This window comes from Equus caballus, chromosome 3 (genome assembly GCF_041296265.1).
Source record: "Equus caballus isolate H_3958 breed thoroughbred chromosome 3, TB-T2T, whole genome shotgun sequence".
In the NCBI taxonomy this organism is placed as follows: Eukaryota; Metazoa; Chordata; class Mammalia; order Perissodactyla; family Equidae; genus Equus; species Equus caballus.
The window spans coordinates 9,933,194-9,957,401 of record NC_091686.1 but is presented as its reverse complement, the minus strand read 5'-3'; the positions used below and the strand labels follow the sequence as shown (position 1 = coordinate 9,957,401).

The window sequence follows — 24,208 nt, the reverse complement described above, 5'->3', positions numbered from 1 at the left end:
GTGGTGCCTGTGTCTGCGAGGCTGCGCTCCCAGCACCCTGTAGGGTACAGCTGTTGGCCAGGCCCACAGGCATCCATGGGATGCCTCTCCCGCCTCCCCCAGAATAAGTAAACCGGCTCTTTCCCGCCCATCTGTCCCTCGGCTGCCCTCTGCTGGCCACACCGCCTGGCGCACCACCTCTGGAGCTTGGAGGGGGAGTGGTCTCCTCTCTGAGACCAGGCAGGCAGTCCTGGGTCCAGCAGAGCCACGGGCCAGAGCACGCCCCTCCCAGCAAGGAAACCAGGGAATAGTTACAAATTTAATAAAATCTGCCTTATAAATTACAGCAGCAGCCCCCGGGCTCAGTTCGCTGCCCCCAGAAGCAAGAGTTGGGCAAAGCCGGGCAGCGTTGCTGGAGAGAAGTTGTCCGAGAGTTCGGGGCTGTGGAGGGGGCCAGTGGGCCAGCGCCGCCGCCTCCAGGATGGCCATAGGGCAGCAGTGGGGGCCGGGCAGAGGCTCATTGGCCAGTGGGCACACAGGGAACAGGAGGAGGGGCTGAGGCCAGGTCCTGAGGGCTGCTGGGTGCCCCCCACGAGGCTCCTCAGTCCAGACTGGCCATGAGCAGGTGCAGCTCGCGGAAGGCACTGCCGTGGCGGCCACTCAGGCCTGACTTGCTCTTGACAAACCCGCTGATGCTCTTGAGCTGCTTGTAGCACAGCCGGCACTTGTGTAGCCTGTGGACAGAGGGGCAGTGATGGAGCAGCTGGACACGACCCCAAGACCGCACCCGACCCTGGGCCTTTCCTGTCCTAACTGCTCTTGCCCCTCCCCAAAGAAGAAGGCTGAGGCCCAGAGTGCAGGACCCACCTAGGCAGTGCCAGGGCTCAAGGCAGAGCCAGGCCACGGAGGGCCCCACGCCCTGAGCCACTGCCCAGCACAGTGACCTCCTCTACAAGCTATTTCAGCAGAGCCACCATCAAGCTGGCCCGGCCCCCAGGCCCGTGTGCCCTGGCACCCCTGCTCCCAGCATACACACACCCACCCTGCCTGGCCCCTCACCTCTCCTCCCGGCTGATGTCCACACCCACGGAGGGCGGGGCCGCCAGGATGTCAGTGATGAGGGGCAGAAACCGCTGCAGGATCAGCTTCAGGGAGGTGCAGCCCGTCTGCACATAGCTTCAGAGGCAGATGGATGATTGGGGCCATGGACAGAAAGGTCAACAGAAAGCAAGGCACAGAGACAGAGGGGGCAGAGGCAGGATCAGAGGCAGCGCGGGCTTGTTATCACTCTGGCCTCCCTGGAACTTGGAGGGGACAGCAAGGCTACACTGCCACCTCACATAGGCACTGGGGTCTCTCCCGTGGTCCCTGCAGGAGCTCTGGCGCCCCCTCCCCGCTGTGAGGCAGGCTCGGCTTCCCCACATGTACCTCTCATACTTGCTCTGCAGAAGCTTCTCGATCTGCGGCAGGACCGTGGTACACAGGTCCAGCTTCCACAAGGAGCTGGGGGAAAGGGCCAGGGACACGCGTCCTCAGTGCCCGCCCTGCCTACCCACCCACTCCACCTGCCACGGCCACTTACGCTTTCTGGTTGACGATGTTGAGGAGGTCCACCACCACCGACAGGTCATTGATGGCCACAGCCGAGTCCACTGAAGTCTGCAAACAGAGCACCTGTCAGAGGGGACTGTGTGCGACAGTGCGGCCCCGCCTGGGTGTGGCGTGATGACAGGGTTCGTGGGGTGTTAATAAGACTACACCTAAAATGATGAGTGTCAGGCAGGCCCACAAATAGCTGCTCAATGCCCAACAGCCCGTGATGACAACGAGGGAGGAAACAAAAATGAAGTCAGCCACGGGGTGGCGAGGGGGCAGCGACGGGGCCGCCTCACCCCCAGCCCTCCCTCGTGCGGCTTGCCTCCGGTTCAGCCCTGAGCCCCAGGCAGGGGCGGTGCCTGCCTTGATGTCGCCTGTGGTCCACACAGCCCTCACGGTGTCCAGGTTCTTGTGGCGGCTAGTGAGCACCACGCACATGGTGTCGTGGCCTTTGCGGATCTGTGACATGGCATCCTCGTCGACCAGCTCCGCCTGCTGGGGGATCTTCACGGCCTGGTGGGACAGGCACCCAGATGCTGGCAGCAAAGTTCTGCCCTCGCCGCACGGCTTCCACCCGCCCTTGGGTGGGGCCCTACTCACGGGCAGGAAGTCAGAGGCCTTCAGCCCGATGGGCTCGTTCCGGGCAGCAGGGATGATGGTGGGCTCAGCCTTGGGTGCAGGGGTGGAAGTGACGACGGGGGGCCGGGCCAGGACCTCGAGCTGGAGGGATCTGGAGCTCAGCGGGCGGCCACCCTGAGGCCTCCCCTCCACCCACAGCATGGACAGCCCAGACCCCTGGTTCAGGACTCCAACCCATCTGATCCCTACATCACGCCCTCTCCACCCTGATGTACATTTGGCACTGGGAACTGTGCGTCCATGGCTGGGCTGGGCTCTGCTGCTTCCTTTGCTGTGGCCACGTCTGGAGGCAAAAGGAAAAGATGGCTGGGTCAGGCCAGGAGAAGGGACTGCTGCGAAGAAAGCAGGGCTAGTGAGGATGGGGGGTGGGGCTCCAGGCATCTGTAAATGGGGGGACGGAGCAGGAGCCAGCAGTGCAGGTCCTGGGGAGGCCTGAGGGCAGGGCTGGGCCGGGCTCATCCCTCTCTATGCACCAGGGGTCTGGCAGAAAGCAGGTGTTTACCCTGTGTGTGGACGGGACCCAGGGGCTCCAGGGTGTGGTGAACCCGTCATCCTATTAGCGCGGGAGTGTGTGCGCTGGAGTGGGGTGGGGGGGGCTGTGGGGAGTGGGGCACACAGGAGGGGGAGGCCCTTCAGGAACCCAGCCTCAAGGTGGGGCGAGAGGACGGCCCCTCAAGGAGAAAGCCAGGGGGCAGGAGGGTGCCCACCCCCGTCTCTTCTCCAGCCATAAAGCAGATCACGTTCTCTCCTTTCTTAAAGCTTCCAGCGAAACACAAACCAACGACGGCCCACAGGGCCTGGCCTCCTCTCCCAGACCCGAGCCCCCACCCTCCTCTTGGCTCCCTCCCACCCAAGGCTCTGCCCTCTTCTCTCCTCACCTGGCCCTCAGGCGTGCCTGATCCCCATCGCAGGGGGCCCTAGTGACCTCTCTCACCAGCCCACCCCTTCCTCCACGGCACGTGTCCCATTTCTAGACCTGTCTGTGTGGTGGTCTGTCTGCTATTTGCCCTCCTTCCCACGGTGTGGGCTCCTAGGGGGCACCTGCCTGCCTTGTTCACACCCAATCACCAGGGCCTAGCCCAGGCTGGGCACACAGTAGGTGCTCTTGAGTGAGCGGAGGGAAAAGACCCAGTGGGAGAGAGGCTGGAGGTTGTGCCATGAAGAGGAGGCTTGGGGGAGGGGCAGGAGCTCCTAAGGAGAGAGGACCAGAGTCCCTGGGGGGCCAGGCTCCGTCCTCCAACTCACCGTCCTCCGGGGGTGCTGGGAAGGGCTCGCTTCTCCGGGGTGGTGTCCGACCTGCAGAGGCGAAGGGGGCTGAGGACTCACGTTGACCAGTCAGAGATCCTGTCTGAGCCCTCAGGGCTGGGGTCTGGGGACCCAGGGCCCTGTCAGGATGTGGGGGATGGAAGGTGGCTCCCAGGCACACAGCTGCTGACCTGTGACCCTGTCCCTGGCCCCACAAACCCTCAGGCCTGCCCCTTTCCACCCACTTGGCCCTGTGGACCTTCCTTTGCTCGGGGCGGGCAGGGGCACCAAGTAGCTGCCGGGCCTCCACTGGGGCCCAGAGGACCTAGGAACAGAGCCTGGGGCTAGGTGTGCATCAGGAGTTAAACCAAAGGAGCGGAGCGGCAAGGACGCCATCCCTGAAGGACGGCGTGCCTCCATTTCAAAATGGGGACGCTGGGGCTCGGAGGGACACCGGGGCCCAGGGCTCACTGATGCTGTTCTTGGGCTGGAAGATCTCGTTGTAGTCCTCAGCGTTCTGGATCTCCGCCTGGGACTCCCGCTCGTCCCGGTCGTCCTCGCTGCTGGGGCTGCGGCGCTCGCTCTCCGAGTTCTGCTTCACCCTGAGGGCAGGGCCAAGCCGAAAGGAGGGCAGGGCCCCAGTGAGGCCAGGGCTGCGCCCCCTGAAGTCTTCCCGGCAACAGGCCTGCGTCCTGTGCCCCCCAGCACCCTGGAGGCCCAGATCACCCCACCTCTGAGGCTTGTTGCAGGCCGTGCTGGGCCGCTCGTAGATGCGCCGAAGGGGGGCGCTGGGGTGGGGTGGCTGCTGCGCCAGGGGCCGGCTGTCCTGCACGGGGTCCTGGGCCACCATGCCTGTCCTGGTGACCCGCGTCAGGTCCACCACATAAGAGGAGACGTTGCTCTGGGAGAAGGCCACGCCTATCTGCAGGAAGTGGCAGAGCTGGGGCAGGACCTTCGCAGCAGGGGCAGTGTGGGGGGGTGGGGGTGGGGCGGGCAGGATCCCAGCTCGGGGGGGAAGTGGGGACAGAGGTGGAGGCGGGCAGGCAGTGGCCCTCTCACCAGCTGGTCGTTGCAGATGGCCAGGTCAGCCACCTTGCCCCAGTTGACTAGGACCACATCAAAGCAGCGCTCGGGCTCCCAGCCATAGACGCGCAGCGAGTCCTGGCAGCCGCTGTACAGGCAGCAGCCATCGGGGTTGAAGAGGACACTCCTGGGCCAGGCGAGAGTGGGCCATGGGTCCCAAGAAATGTGGGCAGGCTGAGGGAGCCCAGGACAGGAGGGAGCGGAAGCAGGGATGGGAAAGGCCCACCCATGTCCCTCCCACTGTCTGGGGGGAGGCCTGGGCCCTGCGCAGCCGCCTGCGTACCTCACAGGCCCCGGCTCCCCTTCGATGCAGCTCACCACCTGGAACTTCTCCAGATCCCAGAAACGGATGGTCCTGCAAAGGCAGCCAGGCTGTGCTGCGCCAGTGCCCCAACGCTGGCCTCCACCCGGGCCTGTGGCTGGGGAAGCCGGGTTCTCTCCAGACACCTGCCCCCACCCCTCCAATCAAGGCCACCAAGAGCAATGCCTGGGGCCACGGGCTGGCCCTGCACAGGCAGGGGGAGGGGACTCAGCAGGCGGGAGGCGAACATGGGCCTTGGATCCCGACATGCCTTTGAAGACCCAGGACACTGGGGCCAGGGGAGAGATGGGACCAGGCTCCGATCCTGGCAGAGCTGGCAGTCAATTCAATCTACATAGGATCATCAGGTGTATGACACCCTGGCACAGAGAGACTGACTGGGGACAGATGTACATACACACACGGAGGGCAGAGATGTGAGGGATGGCCATCACAGGCGATGGGCCCTCCTTCTCACCTGTCAGAGCTGCCAGAAGCCAGGAGGTACTCGTTGGGGTGAAACTCCACCACATTCACAGGCCCCGTGTGGCCAGGGAACTCAGACATCATCTTGCCAGCAGTCAGGTCCCAGAGCTGGGCAGGGCGGGGTGGAGGTCAGGACTGGGCCTGGCACCTTGGCTGCCCGCCCTCCCTCCATTCCAGCCTCAGCTCTTTATCCACAAACCACCTTCCACTCTGGATGGGCTTGGGACAGACACGCGAGCCCAATGGGGAGGGAGGTGAGGACCCAACCTGAGTGTGACCGGCCCCGGGCCCAGGGCAGCCAGGAGCTACCTTCACAGTGTGGTCATCTGCAGCTGATGCCAACCACTTCCCGTCAGGGCTGAACCGGAGACAGCGCACGGCCTGGCTGTGGCCCTGAGGAGCAGACTGAGATGAGCTGGGGACCTAAGCCCGGTGGGCTTCCCTCCCCGCCACCCGACTCCATCCCTGCCCTCGGCACAGTGGGGGCAGGAAGTCTCGGGAGTCCCTGGGGAGCAGGCAGGCAGGGGACAGACAGCCACGTGTGGGAGATGTCACAGAGGGACACTTCTCCACACGCCGTCATGGACAAACCAAGATGGGGTGGTCAAATAGTTTGGGAAACGACGTCTCTCATGCCTCTTTTTGGAGAGTTAAATGCTCTCTCTTAATGTCAAAGGGTGTAAAAACCTCCAAATATAATTTTTTGTTAAACTCAATGCTTCCAAACGCATATGAATAGGCACCCCTTCACCTAATGACACCTGTTACCTGCCTGCAAACCCAGAGCATGGAGCAGTTTGGCAAACACGGCTCTGGGGGATGCACCGAGAGCCGGGGGTCCAGGTGGACCACCCACAGCACTCCTGCTCCACTCACATTTCTCTCGTTTGCACTCCCATTTCTCACATTCTCACCCATGCTGGACAGCACTCCCTCCAGCCCCGCCAGCGTCGGGCCCCACCCCATGCTCTGTGCCTGCACGGCACTGGTGATGAGCGAGGGCGCCTTCCTTACCCTGTATCGGAAGACACAGCCTTTCCTCCTGATGTCCCAGAGCTGTAGGGAGAGGCACAGAGGGGCGGAGTCAGGATAGGTCATAAGAAGGTGCTGGGGCCGGGCAGGATCCAGGCACTGAAGCCTGGGTCAGAGGGCACGGTGCAGCCACAAGCAGAGAGGGCTCTGGGTCATTACACCCCAAAATGCCAGGGGTCTGGAACCTGCTCACCAACGCTGGGCAGACGCCACTCACTAACCCTGAGCAGAAATGCCTGGTGAACACCTCCACATGCCCCTTCCCCAGGAGGCTGCAGCTGCTGCTGCAGAGGGCAGACGCCCCCCTCAGAGCCAAAAGCCAGCCCCTCAGGCAGGACACACAGCTCGTCCCCTGGCCGGCCCTGCGGGGAGGCACCAGGCTCGGAGCGGCGTCTCACCTTGATGTTTGTGTCCTGGGAGCCCGAGGCTACGAACTCGCCATACGGGTGGAAATCCAGGCTGCAGATGTTGGCTTTGTGTCCCATGAGTGTGCGCAGAACTACCAAGGGAGAAAGCAGAGACACGGCGTGAGGCACGCAGGCCGGCCCCGGAGGAGGGCCGCTGTGCTCCCTGTGTGTGCTGTAATGCAGCTGCACAGAACACAATGACACAGACTTCACAAATACGGGGAAACCAACCAGAGTCCTACCACCCCAACAACTAATTTTCTTATTTTTAACCCAAGAGATAACAGCCATTTCTGTCATTACCCGAGCCCCCAGAAAATGTACCCCCTGGCTTGTGACTCTGGGCTCGCCCCATGGATGTGCAGCTTATGATCTGCCAAGTATCCCACCACACTTGAGACAGAGCAAGAAGGATGCAGCAGAGGTCCAAGCTGCGGGAGAAACTGCTTGGTTGAAAAGAGAAATCCAGGAAGGCTTTTTGGAGGAGATGGTATTTGAGCAGGCTGTAAGGCAAGAGGATGAGGGAGGATGTCGAGCAGAGGGGAGTGATGGGCAAAGGCCCCAAGGAGGGCAAGTGGAGGGTGTGCCTGGGGTGGCCCCGATGCTCACACTCGTCCTCTGTCCAAGGGATCTTGAGGGTGGCCGTGAGGACACTCAGTGGAGCTGTGGGACTGAGGGAACACAGGGAGGACATGACAGGGCCTCAGAATGCTCAGGGGCAGGGGGTTGCTCGCCTCCTGCTGCCCCAGGGAACCATGTCTGCCACCGTTCAAAGCTCTGCAGGCAGCTCTGTGGCCCAGCCTGGCTCGGCCCACAGGCAAACCTTGTGCTTCTGTCTCGACAGTTTTCTCTGGTAACAGATTTGCCTCTTCTCTCTGGCCTCATGTGTCTTGCTTTTTAAAAGATTTCTAATTCCACTGTCTGAATGACATCAGTGACCCCACAAGTGCTGGGGCCAGGGGTGCGGGAGTCCAGCCATCCTTAGGTTTGAGCCATGGTGAAACAGGGTGCCTTGGGAGGCAGTGAGCTCTTTGTTGGAGGAGGAGTTCAAGCAGACTTCAAATGCAATGCTTTAGGGACAAAGAGTCGAGCTCCAAGCACTGAGTGAATTAAACAAACTCTACTGTGATTGTCTCCATCCTTCAGGGTCCGTGTCCAGGGCTCTGGAGCCAGACAGAACTGAGAGAAGTCTTGGCTCTGCTCCTCACTTGCTGTGTGACCCTGGGCAATCCCTTACACACTCTGAGCCTCATAGTGGGTCATGGCCAGAATTATGTAATAAAATGGACCTAAAGTTCTTAGCATGGGCCCGACGCATGGTAAGTGCTCAGTAAATGCCAGTTATAATTACTATTGGTGTAATTTCTTCCTGCACAAGGCCTGCCTTCATCCCCTCCTCTCTGTCCCCCAGGCTGGACCTTCTTTCCTCCTCAGGCCTCAGAGCACATGTCCTGGTTCTCTCTCTTGGAGCCCCAGGGATGACCCACCACCCAGTGCCATGGCCATTTGGGCACCTGTCTTGTCCCAGGACATCTGCTGAGCACTTCCGGTGTTCCCAGAATAGGCTGAGTGATTCCGAGCAGGAGTCCGCCCCCAGCAACGCCGGGCGGTGGGGATGGACGGAGGCTCAGAGGGCGCAGCAGCCTGCCCAGGCCCATCAGCAGGGCGCAGAGCCCGGCTTTAAAGCAGGCATCTGACTGAGCAGCATGCTTCCCGTGTGGCCCTGCACCTGCCTCCCATTCGTCTAAAGCTCCCAGGACAGGAGAGGCACACCTGAGAGTAGGAGGGAGGGAGTTGTTCTGGCTGTCATCTGCCTTGGGGACAGAGTCCATCCCCTCACCTGCCACCTCCCCTGATCCCCCCAGGTGCCCCTCTGTGCAGGCACCTGGGGCTGAGCTGGGACTGAGCCACCTTTACGTCCTTCCCAGACTGTGACCAGGCACCTGCCACGTCTGTCGAGTGAGTGTCTATTTCAACCACACCAAAACCTGAGCAGCTGCCCGTCCTCACTCTGTAGGGGTCACGCATCACTAGGGGCTCAGCACTGGCTTGCTGGCCAGGGTGGCATCGGGCACAGGCTCCCAGTCCAGGGCCTGGAGGGTGCAGACTCATGCCAGCTCCTGCTTCAGTCCACTCGCCTTGCATCCCACAGCACGTCTTCCAAAATCCTGCCCTGCTCCGAGAGAATGCGGCAGGTCCCAGCCCCGCGTGGGCCAGCGTCATGAAGCGCAGCCAGCCTTGCTGTGGGATCCCCGGGCTGACCCACCCTCGCCCTCTGGCTGCACCGTGGAAAGCCGGCAGGACCACATTCTTCTGGTGTGACTTCTGCCCTTGCTCTTCTGTCCCAGAAGGGCCCCTGGAAGTCCTCCTGATGCCAGACTCAGTGACAGGATCCGGAACTGCAGAGCGGAGGGGCCTGCGGGGGCTGTGTGGCCCGTGTGGGAACCCCCAGGCCCTGCCAGCTGAGTAGCTGGTCGGCCTCCACCCGAACCCTCCAGTGATGGGCTGCCTTTCAAGGCAACTGATGTGACAGTCAAGCAGCCCTTCCAGAACCCCTTCTGCTCCTGGGGTGCTAATATGTGGGTCATTTTCACTCCCGCTGTGGGTGGGGGTGGAGGTGGGCCTGAGTCTCAGCTCTTCCTGCCGAGGCTGCTGAGAGCACGTTTCTCTTCCATCAGAGAACACCCCTAAACATGAGGCAGCAAATGGCGGGCGGACAGCTGGGATGGGAGTCTGGACACCAGGATTCAAATCCCAGCTTCTGCCACCCCCAGCCACGGGGTCTTTACTCTCCCTGGCCCCAGTTTGCCCATCTGTCAAATAAGGGGGCCCTGCCAACCTGGCTCTGCATCAGAATCACCTGGAAGCTTACTGAAAGCCAGATTCCGGGCCCACTGCACTGCCGAGTCAGGTTCTCTGGGAGAGGGGTCTGGCCAGGTGTCTGGAATTAGCTCCTTGAGAGGACCAGCCCTAGATGGCCAGGGCCCAGGAATCCCAGAGGCCTTTTCTTCAGTTTTCCTCCTTTGCCCACCTCAAGGAATCCCTCACATTCCCTCATGAGGGACACAGTCGTGGCTGAGAAAGCATGGTGCCCTCGGCTCCCCACTGCAGAGTGAGGTGGTTGGGACCATCCACTGGGACTCAGGTCCAGGCAGGGCTCCCCAGGAAGTGAACCGCCTTCTGCTGAAGCTCTTCTGCTTTCTCGGCTGGAGCCCAGCCAGCCCGGCAGGCTCCTCCTTGGCCCCTTGAGTCCAGTGACACCCGAGCACACCATGCCCTCGATCCTGCACATGGCCAGGCAGCAGGACCATGTGCTGAGACGCAGCCCCTGTTTGTTATCAGGGGTCCTGGGGCTCCGTCTTTCTTAAGCAGCCCCTCCCCAGTGGGCAAGCATCACCCATGAGGCCCAGGGGCACCATCTTTCTTGAGGACCACCTACACAAGAGGACCACTGTTCTTGAGCAGAAGGAACCTGGCCAGTGGGCATGCGTGGCTGATGGCCGCGGTCCTGCAGCAGAGGCAGAGAGCACACCATAGGAAGCCCAGAAGGACCTGCAAGTCTCAGCCGGGCAGGGGCCTCTCTTCTGGAAAAGCCAGCCTCGATAAAATCCATGCTGCCGTTCCCTGCTCGGCCTTCAGGGAGCAGACGGCCTCCCGCCTGGCATGCTGGAAGGTCCAGGCCAGAGGCTTGGAAAGGGCAGAGGGCAAACACGTTTTACTTGGACCTCTCAGTGTTGGCCTGCATAGTGTTCTGAAAAATATGCTGAATTAGCTGTCAACATGCAGAAATGGGTGGATTCCACATCAATTTCCAGATTCGCAGCTTCTCTTGGAAAATCCATAGAGCTGGCAACACTGGACCCACACTGCTGTATGGCAACACCCGCCTGAGGCTAAAAGGCAGCCCCTCTTTTGGAAAAGGCGAGACTCCCCCCTAGGCCCAGAACAGAGGGCACGAGTTTATAGCCTGAGAGAAGCCAGTGAGGATCTGGCACAGGGACGAACACTGACCCACCAGGTCCACCACTGTGAAACTTCAGCACGCAGGGACAAAGAGGCTGCAGGCCTGCAGAGAGGCAGATGGGGAGAGAAGCAGGGCCCACGCTCTGAGAGAGGGACTGCCGAGGAGACGACACCGCCCTCCTAACAGCGCCCCCGGAACCTGACACGCAACGGAGCTGCACCTTCAAAATTCTGGGGAAAAGTATTTCCACCCTAGAATTCTATACTCGAACTCTAAACAAATGATGGGGGTAGAATAAAGTCATTTTTAGCCATGGACAGTCAGTCTCGAAAACTGTGCCTGTCATGCACCCTTTCTCAGTGAGCTATGAAAGAACGTGCTCCATCAAAAAGAGCGAGAAAAGCGAGCAAGACGGCCACATGGGCCTGGCACAGCAGAGACGAGACAGCTCCCCGGAGAGGAGACAGGAGGCCCCCGGATGGCAGCTGGGCTGCAGGCCAGGAGCTCCCAGGCCACCGGGACCCAGGGGACAGAGGCTCTGAGAAGAGACGCCTCAATTATGGGATGAGTTTGAGGGTAAACTCAAGGAGGAGGCTGACTCTTCTGGCGGAGAATTTGGGGTTGAATTAGTAACAATGAGGTAAAAAACATATAGATGAAAAAAAGAACAATTATCAACTCCAGGGAAACAAAGTTATGAAAAGAAAAGAAATATAATTAGCTCTGAATAATCCTGTATGGTCCTGATAATATAAACACTGAATGTTTAAAAGGTGACACTGGGAGGATGGAGGGGAAATGTGAGTGACAGAGTCGGGGTGGCTCTAAGAGAGCTCAGTTCTCACCTTCTGTCCTAGGAAGGCAACAGCTAACGTAGCAAGTGTCTTTAAAAAGAAAAGAAAGAAACTGCCATATAGCCGTGTCGTTTGGAAAAGTGGAGGTGATGAGCAAAGTGCCAGGCAGAGGAGAGAAGCCTGTGGAGAATGAGGAGTGGGGAAAAGCTCCTTGTCTCATTGTGATGACTCGTAGAACCAGCACTATTTGACTTTCGAAACTGTGCGTAGCTTCTATAAAGATGAAAACCAAACCAAAACAAAGCCCAAGGAAACAGAAGTGCTGGCCGCCCGAGGCCCCATTCCTGCAGGCAACAGGGAGCCAGAGCTGAGCTGGGCCGCCCCCTGAGGTGGGCGCACACTCCCCAGTTCTCCTCAGAGCCACCTCACTCGAGCCCCTGTTCTGTGTGGTCCCTGGCACACTGGATGTCCTTCTGGGTTCTGAATCCACACAGACACCCCCGCCCCGCCCATCCACACAGTTGTCCGTTCAGACATCCCCTGGGCACCTCCTTGGTGCCAGCACTCAGAGATGGCAGTGCACGTAACTGCTGCCAGGCTAACGGGGGCCAGGGGTCACCACACCATCTGGTCAGGGCTCCAAGAGAGAAGCACCCAGTCTAGTGAGGACAGGCTCCCCAGAGGAAGCGGCTGGACGGCAGAGCCTGAGATGAGTACGGTGCGGGGGTACATGTGGGGAAAGCAAGCGCCAACACCTACTTTTGGCAGCTTCCAGGTCCCAGACGCGAATGGAGCCTGACTGGGAGCCGGCCACGATGAGCTCCTCGGGGGTGTTGAGGCGGACACTCTCCACCGGGGACGTGTGACCCGTCAGGCTCTGTGGAGAGAGGGCGGCAGCATCAGTGAACTGCGTGGACAGACCACCAGCTGCTGCCCCAAATTCTGGGTTCCCGGGAAGGGCATCATGAGAAGCGGCTCAGGCAGGGGGCTGCCTTCACAGTCACATGCAGGCTCCCCTGCAGATGGCTGAGCAGCCGCCTCTCAGCCTCGGCTCCCAGGGCTAAAAGCGGGCCAGGCCCCAGGCAGTCATGCTCCAGCCCCCTCCGCCTGCCCACTGTGCTCCTGACATGGACGTCACCTGATGAAATGGCCCTGGGCTCCCTGGAGGGGAGCAGCCGGCCCTCCAGCCCAGAGTCCAAGCTACCACCCCCTCGGATCTGCTCCCATCTCCTCGCTCTGCCTGGCTCCAGCCCCTCAGGAGGGGAAACCATGGCAGAACCATGGCACACTCTCGCCCCTCTGGAACTTCTGGAGGACCCTGCCACGCGCCCAGGCTGGGGCTCGTGGAACCCAGAGAGGCTTCGAGTGACTCTACTGGAAAAAACTCAGACCCCACCCGGAGCAGACAGAGCTGGGCAGGGCCGAGCCCACGTCCTGGCCTGGCCCCTCGGAGCGGTGGGAGGTGCTGACATTTCCAGCTTTCTGGAGAGGAGGCCAGAATCTGCAGTTCATGGCGTCTGTCACTCCTCACCCAGCGCTGGCCACCCCAAGGCAGTGTTTGCTAAGGCAACCTTCCCCAGGGGTGCTGGGGACAGCACAGAGAAACTGAAGGCCAGTTACAAGCAGCTTGTCCGACTCCTAAATGGTGGGGCTCCATGGAGGGCAACCGTGCAGAATCCATCTACACTGAGAAACACACATCCCTGCACACGAGCACCTCCACCTCTGGGAGCCCACGCTGCATGTGCTCCCACACGCGGGACACAGGGACCAGGTGATTCACTGCGGCAAATCTTCTTGACAAAAGACTGGAAACAACATCAATGCCCAACACAGGAAACTGGCTAGAGAAGCTGTGGCCGTCCGTGGTCGCCCAGGCAATGGACACCACTCGGCCATGAAAACCAACGAGGCCACCCACTGAACATGACAACGACCTATCTCCAGGATACTCTAGGTGACAAAAGATGGAGGACAGCGTAACAGCAGGACAACACTTGTGTAAAAAATGGAGGGGGAGGGAAACAGGCAGACCATAAAACAATTCTGGGCAGACACGGAGAGATGGGGAGCCGGGCTGTCTCCAGGAGGGATGTGGGGTCGGGGGAGCAAGGAAGACTTTTCACTCTTGACCCCGCACCTTTTGGATGTTGAATGGTATGAGTTCATACATGCACAAAAACACACAGAAATGCATCACAGGGGACTGCCTGCAGAGGGAGCCCATGCGCACAGGCTCAGGTGAGAGAAAAGGCGGCTTGTTTGACGCACTGAGGGCCGGGTCCGTGGTGAGCAAGGGCAGAGGCACCGCATGAGGCCAGCTGGGCCTGCGGGCTGCACCTGTTGTCAGAAGATAAGTCTAGAGGCCAGACCCCAACCTGTCCCCTGGGATTCTCTGGGGACAAGAGCATGGGGTCACTTTATGTCCATTTTTTGTCAGTCTTTGTCGATTCTTTTTCAATTTGTATGTTACCTTGGCATTTCAGGGGGGAAAAACACATTTGAACCCTAAAAATAAAGTGAAACAAAATAAAATTTCAATTCTGTTCTTAACCCTGACCGTGGTTTGGGTCACATCTAGGTCCTTTGCTGGATCTCAAAAAGCGCCAGGTGATCAAGTGTTTACTAACACTGAGGTGATTATTCTACTAATGAATATCACCTCAACCCCTTTTTACCTTTATCTTCACTGGGACAAGAGTCCAAAGAACGATAATACTGTGTGCTGCCAGATGCTGGTGAGAATGTACATTGACTTCTGGAGGGCGATTGGGCAATATGTTTTGAAAGCTTTCTAAAAAGTGCATGCCCTTGGATTTAGTGCCATGACCACAGATCTGCTCAAAGATTTAGGTAGATGAGGACGGTCACCACGTGGCTCAGCCGAGCCAGAAAACAGGAAATGACCTCTGAGCCAAGAGCAGGGCGTGGCTAAGCTAATTCCAGCCCATCCCAACCACGGAATACCATGAAGCCATTAAAAATCATGTTGTAAAAGGACATTTGTTGACATAGGAAAATGATCACAATATTGTTATTTTAAAAAGCCAGGCTACAGAAGAGTAAGACAGTGTTCTGGAAATACGTTGTTATCTATTTAGGTGTGCACATGCATGTGTGTACATGATATTGTACATGTGCGTGCACATGTATCAATATCAGCACGTAGGACACAGACCAAAATAGCAGCCGTATGGTCTTTGGATAATGGAACTATATGTAATTAATTTTTGGACTTTTTCCTCCTGTATGCTTTCCTGTTTTGGAGACGTTTTTGGCGCTGAATGTAGTTGCGTGGTAACCAGGGGGAAAGTGCTATTAAAGAAGCAGTTCTCTAACAGCTCCAACCAGCTGCCCTCAAACCCTTTTTGTGGAATGAGGCATGGAATGAATCAAGGCGCAGTCAACATGTTGGGGGGTGGGCAAGGGAGGCTCAAACCCAGCCTGTGGGCTCATTTTAGCCTCCTCACAGGCTCCCTGGAGTTCTGTCCCATGGCCAGGTAACTCCCCCATTCCTGAGAGCTGGTCACTATCCCAACGGTCGGGGTTGTCCTGGGCCTTTTTGAGTAGAGGGCTGGGGGCGGCACTGAGGTGCTTGTCCCCCTGCCCTCGGGCTCAGCACCCAGGAGATAGGATGCCCCGTGCCGTGCCGCAGAGCCTGCGAAGCTGCCTCCCCCCAGCCCCTCCTCAGGCCCCACCCCGCCCAAGTCCCCGCCCAGACCCCAGCCCCTTCCAGGGCCCCCACAGCCCCTCCCCAGGCCCCGCCCACAGCCCCCGCCCCACCCAGGCCCCGCCCCGTCCCCCCCACACCGCCGCTGCCGGGCTCACCATGATGCAGTTGGGCTTGTTGATGGACCACAGGTTGACGCGGCAGTCGTCCCCGCCGGTAGCCAGCAGGCGCCCCGAGGCTTTGCCCAGCACCAGCGAGGACACATTGCTGGCGTGGGCGACGATCTCCTCTGCACAGGAAAGGGCAGGGGAGAAGGCAGTCAGGGGGCTGGACGGGCCGCACGCAGGACAGGTGGCCTTGCCCTGCTGGGCCGCCAGCTCCTGCGCCCGAAGCCCAGCAGAGGCTCTGCCCACTTCAGCCCCTTTGGTGCCAGACCCCTCGCGACAGGCCTGAGACAGAGCTACAGTCATTCCTACGCCGCTCTTAGGCCCCATGACTTTTTTCCCTTTTCTCCACATCAACCGGTAATATTATTGCCTTATTATGCTCAATTTTTGAAATTGACTTGCAATTTTTATTTACCTCTGTCTTGTAAGCAATAATATGCGTGAAATTACAAGTTTGAAATGTTCATTATGCTTTTTCTATGATACAGAAAGAAAATGAAAACAATTATTAAAATAAAAAATATTCACCTGTGTCCCACCTAAGCACCTCAGCTGGCACGCGCTGTGCACACAAACCCTGCTTTGGGGAACACACTTTAAGAACCATTCAGGTCAACTCCAGACAAGCTGTCCCCAGGTGAGCTCACTCAGGGCTTCAGCCCACAGGCTCGGAATCATGGACCGGGTTCTGGTCTGAGCTCTACTATTGTGGGCTGTGTGACCTTAGCTAAGTCACTCACCCTCTCTGAGGGCTGGCAAATGGAGAGAACAGTTCCTGGCTCACTGAGTTGCTGAGGATTCACTGAGAACATGCCTGTGAGCCGCTGCAAAGGGAGCGAGCGAGTGCTCCACGATTGTCAGGCAGCTAAGAAGGAATTGCTATAGAGAGTGGGTACTGGGGTGGGCACAAGAGGGTGGGCTGCATGAGAAAGCGGGGCAGGAGGCAGCCAACTGAGAGGTCTGGGAGGGAGGGGGTAGGAGTGAGGGCTGATCCGACAGAGCGGGAGGTCAGGTGGTTGTGGGCGGCCCTGAGGGCGCCTGGCCAGGGCAGCTGGGGCAGCAGTGGGGGAGGCAGACACAGCCTCAGAGAGCATCGTCAGTGCCCCAAAGGGAACAAAGCATGGGCAAGGACCCAGAGGTAGTGCAGGCCTCCGAACCAGGCCGAGTGAGCCCCTCCCCACAAGGAAAAGACAAGACAGGTCTCCCCACCCAGGCAGAGGGGAAACCCCAAGTGCCAATGCCCAAAGGCAACTGGGCGGCTGGCTTGAATGACAGTGAGGAAAAGGGCCCCTCCTGTGCTCCAGCTCCTGCCTCCACCCTGCCTGGGTCTCAGTGCTGCCCGCTGCAGATCACAGGGGGGTTGGGAAACAGCCCGGGGAAGGCTGCCTGCCAGGCAACCTGGCTCAGAGGGGCTATTAAAACTGCCTGGGGGACCAGGGCCCAGGCTGGACCTCAGGATGATACCCTACCTCAGGGCCTGGCCAGGCTAGAGCTGGGCAAAGGGAGCACCCAGCCTCAGTAAGGACAAGAGTCTCCTGCAGGCCCACCCGTCAGCCGGGGCCTTGGGGACACAACCACAGGATCCAAGGGACCTGGGCCCCTCTCTAGTCTGCATCTCAACCCAAGAGCCTTCTGTCCTACTGTAGGGACAGGTGCCTGGGGTGCTCTGGGGCTCTGCCCCGACACGTGTCTGTCCAGGAGCATCTGCTGGGCCAAAGGGACTGCCCAACCCAGCTCCGAAGGCAAACTTCTCCCTGAGCACTCTGTTCCCCAGCTCAGGCCCCTCCGCTTCTCTGAAGACACTCCCCGTGGGCACCGCTCTCCATGCGTGACCTCCCTAGAGGCCTGAGTGTCCACCCCAGCTCTCGTCCTTCCCAGGGAAAGTTCTGGCTGGGCCCCACCTCACTGGGCCTCCTCGGGTACTCTGCTACCCCTCTCTGGGCCTCAGAACTACTGTCCCTGGAGATAGACATTAATTCATAACATAAATGTTTCCCAGATGCCTGCTCCAGGCCCAGCACTGGGCAGACAGTGGGGAACGAGAGTGAAGAGGTTCCTATCTTCACGCCACAGCCTGATCAGATGGCTCCCGGGATGGGGCATCCAGCTGGAAGAACCACAGACTTAGGGCTGAGGATCTGGAGGTTGGGCCCTTCTAGAAGGGCTCAGACCACTCCCCTCTAAGCAGCCTGACCAGGGACTGACTGGAGGGACCAGGGGGACAAGGGGACATACCATGGGCACCAGGCAGAGGAGGCCTCAGCACAGGGCACTGGCCCAAGAGCTCCTCCTCTGACCTGAGGGCCAGCAGCCACCATCAGCCCAGGCTTAGGTACTGACTTTAATGCAAACAAAAAAAAAACCCTCACAGCATCTTCTGGCAGGCCAAGCTGCCGCTCCACCCGTGGCACAGGCCCATGCCAGTTTCCCAAGCTCGGGTGGCACAACCCAAGCCCCACATCCCAGCCAGAGCTGGGGAATACTGCATTCTGGCCAGAGGAGCTGAGGCCTTGCATCCCAAACAGAAGATGCAAACAACTAGGCTTCAGTGAGCCCATGTTGGCCAAGCACCTTCTGATCCTCGCCAGACTCTAGAGCCACAAGGAGCCGGAGGTCATTTGGCCTTGGGCTCTTCCAACAGCTTATACCCATGGAAACTGCAGTGCACATGAAACTGTCAGCGGATGCCCAATACGCCTGATGACATTTTCTCCCGCTTGAACACTTTGACGGCTGGTCTTGCCTTTAAGACAAAGCCAAAGCCTCACAGGGCTGGGGTCCTATGAACATGTGTCCCTGAAGACCTCGCCAGCCCACGTGGCACTATATGGTCTCCACTGCTGTGCCATAGCCCATGGCCTCCTTTGAGGCTTCCAAAGTACTGACCTTCCTGCCTCAGGGCCTTTGCATGTGCTATTCAGGCAGTCTACAGCACTCCTTTACCCCCAGCCCCCCCCCCCCCCGCCCCATCATCTAGTTAACTGATTCGAAGCACATGTCCCAGCTTAGAATGGGGCAGGGGGCAGATTATCTGACTCTGGCCTGTCGCTCTCCTCACACTCTGTACCCCACTGCACAGGGACCTTGTCTATTTTGCCCCCACTGGCTCCCCAGAGCTTGGTTCTGTGCTCAGGAAAGACCAACCATTGAAGGGAGAGATACCTAACCCCAATAAATACAAAGTCATACTGCCTAAAGTGAGCCCTCCTTGGAAGCCCCTAACAGGGCTTCCCCGGAACCTAGGGCTTTGAGGGACGATCTGAAAATGGCCCAAACCTCTTAGTTTACAAATGACGACACGGAGGCCCAGCAAAGAGCTTCGCCCAGGTTCTCACGGCTAAGAAGTGGAGGAGCCTTCCCCCAGCTTCTGAAAACAGCCGGGGACAGCTCGCAGCAGAGGTGACCAGAGGTGACCAGTTTGGGCACACCCAGTCGATGCCAACCAGTTATGACAGGCAGGGGAGGGCACAGAGGCACCGACGTGCAGAGCAGCAGTTCTCAAAACAGACCCGAGGAACCTCGGCATCCCCCAGAGCTTTTCAGGGGTCCAGTAGGACAAAATCGTTTCCATAATAACGTTAAGATGGCATTTTTTACCTTCTACACTCTCGTCCGCTCACAAGCACATGGTGGAGTTTTCCAGAAGATACAAGACATGTGATGACATCATCACTAATGACACGTTTGATTGTACATTCTTGTGTTTTAAAATGTCTCACTATTAATTTCTAACATGGTAAATACTGACAGGTAGAACTCCCATAAACACAAACTTTTTGGGGTCCTTAATAATTTGTAAGAATATAAAGGGGTCCTGAGATCAAAGAGTTTAGAACTCCAGTGTGGAGTACTGGGTGGGGGTGGGCGGTGCTTGTGCTCAGTTATATTCCAGAGCCCTGTCATCATCCCTCTGCCTACCCTCTCACTCCCACCCCCGCCCCAAGATGTCCTCATCTAACGGGGGAAGCTTGACTTGTGAGATGTCCGAAAATGCCAAGAACATCTTTCAGGATTTCTCGTCCCAGCCTGCCTTCCAGCCTAACTGGAAATGCTGCACTAAGTGTCTCATTATCTTCATCAGCTCACTTGAATCTCACAGCAACTCTAGAATGTAAGTGTGATTATCTCATCGCACGGACAGGAAACCAGTCTCAGAGAGGTTAAGTCACCTGCCCAATGTGACCCAGCTGAAAAATGCCAAAGTCACGATTTGCATCTTGGTCTATCTTACTCCAAAGCCTGAGAGTCTCCCCCTGGACCTCGTGCCAAGAACAGGACACAAAGCTGGGAGTTGAGGGCACTCAGCAACAAGCAGCTAACAGGGGTGAATGGGGGCAGAAAGAAAAAAGAAAACCACTCACGCAACTTCCAGGCTGTCTTGGTGACCACAGGGGTGGCCATCCTTCGGGCTGGCACCTGAAGCTCCACCCACAAAACAGGCTGTGCTTTCCTGGTGGGGTGGGGGTGGATCCCCCCCAGCCCCGCTAATCAAGTTGGCAGGGAGCTCTCACACATCCAGGCAGAGGGAACGCTTTGTCTCCCGGCCCCAGACCGCCTCGTGGTTTCAAATCAGTCACAGCAGCCACGGCAGCAGCCTGTGTGTGCCTGTCAGGATCCCGGCTCATAGAAGGTCAGGCCCGAGCCATCTCAGCTTGCCCCTGGGCTGGAACACAAACAGAGGGGGTGGCTTGTTAGGAAACACTTGGTGGGCGCTCAGGGGACCCTGGGTTCACAGAACTGCCACAGCAGCTCCCTGGATCACTAAAGCCACTTAATAAAGACAGACACCCACCAAGGCCACCAGAGCCAGTAGCCACACTGCAAATCGCATTTGAGAATCTGGAGACGGGGCACCTCAGGCAGGGTGACTTGGAACACAAGCAAAAGAAGGTCCTCCTAGAGGCCAGGATGAGGGGAGGAGGCTCTGTTCCAGGAGGCTGGCTGCCTAAAGCGCAGCAGCCGCAGTGGGGCGGGCCGACCACATGTCTGCAGCTCAGATAGATTTCTGGGAGTCACTGTTTTGTCTGACGTATGGGAACGGGGCGGAGTCAGAGGCTAAGCTTAGGGGCCCTGAGAGGCATCCCAGAGTTAGGCATTGATGTCTTCTCTGGGGGGAATCTCGAAGAGGGTCCTGAGAGTCCAACCCCCCAGTTTGTGGCAAGGGATCTACTCCTGGTCCCTGGCATTCCCAAGGACAGTGCCGGGTGGGCGTGAGTCGGGATGACTCCTCAACTCTAAAAGGCCACCTCGCGGAGCCTCCTACCCACTTCCTCCAAGCCTCTTTCCCATGAACCCTCTCCTCTCCGTCCCCTTTCTCGTGGGTCCCCCCGTTCTGTCTCTGTAGTCCTCCGTTCACCGCCCCTTCTCCTGCCGCCTGTGGCCCCCATTCGTGCACATCCTGTCTCCTCACTTGGCCCCTGCCTCGCCAGACCCCCTTTATTCCCTTTTCCCCCCTGCTATCGGTATCCCCCATTCATTCACTCTCCTGCTTCTCGAGTCTCTATTCATCACCCATCCTCCTGCAGACCCCCGGCTCCGCTTCCGGCCTCGTTGTTTTCCCCTCCGGCCTCCACGCCGGTCTCGCCCTCCCGAGGCTGGGGCTGGTCCCTCGGCCTCGCCCGATCCTCCCACTCCTCTCGGCTTGCGGAGCGCCGGCTCCAGCCTGCCCCCGCCTGGAGCCCTCTCCCCGCACCCGGCCGGCCCCGCCCCGCCAGGCCCGGCCAAGTCCAGGGCCCATCGTCCCCTCGCCGCCTCGCCCCCTAGCCCACTCCACCTGCAGCTGCGGCTCCGGAGGCCGAGGCTCCGCTCCAGGCGCGACCCCCACTTGCCTCCATCCCCTGCCCTGATTGGCCGCTGCTTGACAACCGACCCTCACAACAAAACCTCCGGCCCGGAGCCCCGCCCTCCTCACCGCCGGCACCAATCAGCCGCCGCGAGCGCTCCGCCTCCTGCCAGGATTGACCAATCGAAGCAGGCCCTTCTGCCGCTTTTCCTAAGTACCCGCCCCCTTTACCTGAATTGGACTAATCGCGAGGAAGGAGCGTTCAAGAGCCGCCCCTCGCCTCCAGTGAACCAATGCGGGCCGCCGTCTCCTCGGTCCCGCCTCCGCCTCAAGCTTTCCCTTTCCTCCACCTTTCCTTCTAGCTCTCCAACCTAGTTTGCGTTTAAATAATTTGCGAGACGCCCCCAATGGCGGCTGCGCCAATCGCTTTAGCAACCGTCCCGACTCGACCAATCAGCGTCAGCGTTATTGGAAAACCAATTTCCAGCTGGCCAATGGGAAGGGGCCGTCGGGAGCGGCGTGAAGCAGCGCGCAGTCATCTTGGAGTGGGGCGAAACGGGGACCGGGCTTAGTCAGCGCTTTGCCGTCGTTCCTGCTTCTTGCCCTTGCCCGGGAGCCGTGCGGCCGTGGTCTGAGGACTTTGTCCCTCCTCTTTGGCACGAACGCTGGCCTGGATCCCTCGGGGGATGCCTGGAGGCGCTCGAGCCTGATGGGGGTCCGAGTCAGCCGTGGAGCCCAGGAGAGCTGCCCGGCGGCCGCGGCCTCGGTGATGGATGAGTGGGCTGCTCCCTTATGGGGACCGCCGACTAGGAATTCCAGAAATCCTGCTTGTCCTGTGACTCGTTGCGGGGTGAGCTTAGGGAGGGCCGTGACCGGCCAGGAGTTGGAGCCGCTTGGGAGAGACTGGTACCCACAGAAGCCGCTCCTCGGGCCAGGCCCTGGCGGCCGAGAGGGTGGTCAGCCTTCCCAGGGCCCGATGCCCAAAGACCCTCGAACCCCTCCAGCCACTCGTTGCAGCCCAGGGCTGCTCGATCTCACGTAATCTCATCATAACCCTAAGGGGTAGGAATTCCTTCTCCCGTTTACAGATGAGGAAACTGAGGCCCAGGTTAAGGTGCTTGTAAGAAACCACACGGTAATGGGGCAAGGATCTGACCCCTTGTCTTTAAAGCAAAGCCTGCGGATTGCTCCCCGTACTGCTCCCTCTGAGGGACAGAGGCTGAGGGTCTGCCCCTCACACTGTGCTTTGGGGAAGCGTATCAAAAGAGGACTAGATGAGCAGAGTAAAATCTGATCAAAACTGCCCTCCTTATATTTCACCTCAACTTTTTATTGTGAAAAACTTCATGGAGAAAACTTGAAAGAATACCATAAGGGTGTAGCTGAATAATATAGTGACCCATACACTTGGCATGTCGATTTCAACTCTTGCATCATCTTGTCATATTTGCTGTGTCCAATGTGTATATTTCTTCTGAACCATTTGAAAGTTGTAGACATTGTGAGATTTCACCCCAAGACTAAATACTGAGCCTGTAGCTCTTAAAAATAAGGCCCTTAACCTTCATAACCATTGAATCACTACACCTAAAAAAACTAATAATTCTCAAACATCAAATCCATATTCAGATTTCTCCAGTCATCCCCGAAATATCTTTAATAATTTTTTTTCCTAACTAAGGAGCAATCAAGATTCAGTACATTCGGCTCTTTTATGCTCATTCTATTTCAGTAACTTTTTAATGACGTTAATATTTTGAAGAGGTCAGGCTGTTTACTTTTTAGGCTGGCCCCATATCCCACATTTGATTTTGTCTTGACTGTCTCCTGGTATCATTTACCTTGTTCCATTTCCCCTGAATTTCTTAAGTGGAAGTTAAAGCTTGATTCGATTCGTGACCAGCTTTTAAAACACTTCATACTGAAGCATAGTACTATAGGGGAGGAGGACATTTCCTCTCCCCAAAAGTGGGTTCGTCTGGCCGGAGAGCAAATTAAATTCACATGAGACAGAATAGCAAGAGAAAATTAAACAAAGTTTTATGAGGAACCATGGCCTGGGGCCTTTCTTCCCGAAGGAAGGAAGAAAGGGCATCGAAGAAGTGGGGTGCACAGAGTGGTTATATACCCCCAAACAGGGTGTTTCACATGTGATTGAAATGTCCCTCCCACAATAGTCACAAGATTGCCCTGTCGGCACAGTGCTTGATGGACACAGCAGGTAATGGTCTGCTATCTCGGTGGGCATAGCAGGAGGCAAGTCGATTGTCTGGAGCTGGGCGGTCACAGGTGAGCGCAGCAGCAATCAGTTCCTAGCCTAAGGAAAGATGTTTAATCCTTAAAGAAATGCCAACGTTGGGAGGGGGAGGGAAGTCAGTTACAGGAGGTTACCAGAGAAGCACAATAAAATGCAGATTTAAGTCCTTGCCTTTGGTATTGATTAAGAGTTTTTAGAGAGAAGGTCATCTCCTTTCTTCTTCCTGGTACAGAGAGGGAGGCACCTTTACAGATAGAGATTTACCTTACAAATGTAAATGTGTCCTAACAAAGGGCAAGTTCCATTCCTCAGAGCCTCCTTCCCTGTCCCAGTTTATCAAAAGCGATCAGCCTCAAATAATCCTGATGCCAAAGAGACATATCTTGGGGTGGCCAATTCCAGGTCCGCACAGTACAGATACCCCAAAGGACATATAGTGTGAGTGTACGAGATTGATTCATTTCACAAACTGAACATAGTTAGGTCAAGAAGAACATCACCAGCACCGCAGAAGCCCCCCTGGTGCTCTGTCCCATTTAACCCTCACAACCCAAGAGTGACCACCATCCTGATTTCTACTACCAGTGATTCATTTTGCCTGTTTTTGTTCTTTATATAAATGGAATCATACAGAATGTACTTTTTTGTATCTGGAATCTTTTGATATTATATTTGAGAAATCCAACATGGCATCCATGTGGTTGTACTTCGTGCATTTCCACCGAGCCTGAGCAGGGTTTCTCAAGGTCAGTGTTATTGACATTTTAGGCCAGATGATTCTCTGTTGTGGGATCTGTCCTGAACAT

The 24,208-nt window shown here is 57.7% G+C and overlaps 1 protein-coding gene across 3 annotated transcripts; it reads right to left on the bottom strand.

The window, feature by feature from the left end:
* Positions 1–285: 285 nt before the first annotated feature.
* Positions 286–21,946, bottom strand: KATNB1 (katanin regulatory subunit B1). 3 transcript variants are annotated; one of them, XM_023637075.2, is made up of 20 exons: positions 21,377–21,946; positions 19,725–20,026; positions 15,355–15,485; positions 12,286–12,403; positions 6,760–6,860; positions 6,344–6,385; positions 5,639–5,722; positions 5,322–5,437; positions 4,826–4,897; positions 4,519–4,669; positions 4,191–4,381; positions 3,931–4,061; positions 3,460–3,510; positions 2,430–2,497; positions 2,176–2,295; positions 1,939–2,088; positions 1,562–1,638; positions 1,408–1,482; positions 1,039–1,155; positions 286–713 (listed from the first exon to the last, which is right to left on the bottom strand). In XM_023637075.2, exons 2-20 carry the CDS (start codon positions 19,762–19,764, stop codon positions 581–583), a joined length of 1,968 nt encoding a protein of 655 aa, XP_023492843.1. In that variant the 5' UTR covers positions 19,765–20,026; positions 21,377–21,946; the 3' UTR covers positions 286–580. The 3 variants fall into 3 exon arrangements, with proteins under 3 accessions (XP_023492843.1, XP_023492842.1, XP_001494571.4); XM_023637074.2 differs by lacking the exon at positions 21,377–21,946 and adding an exon at positions 21,137–21,301; XM_001494521.7 differs by lacking the exon at positions 21,377–21,946 and adding an exon at positions 20,156–21,022.
* Between the last annotated feature and the right edge of the window lie 2,262 nt (positions 21,947–24,208).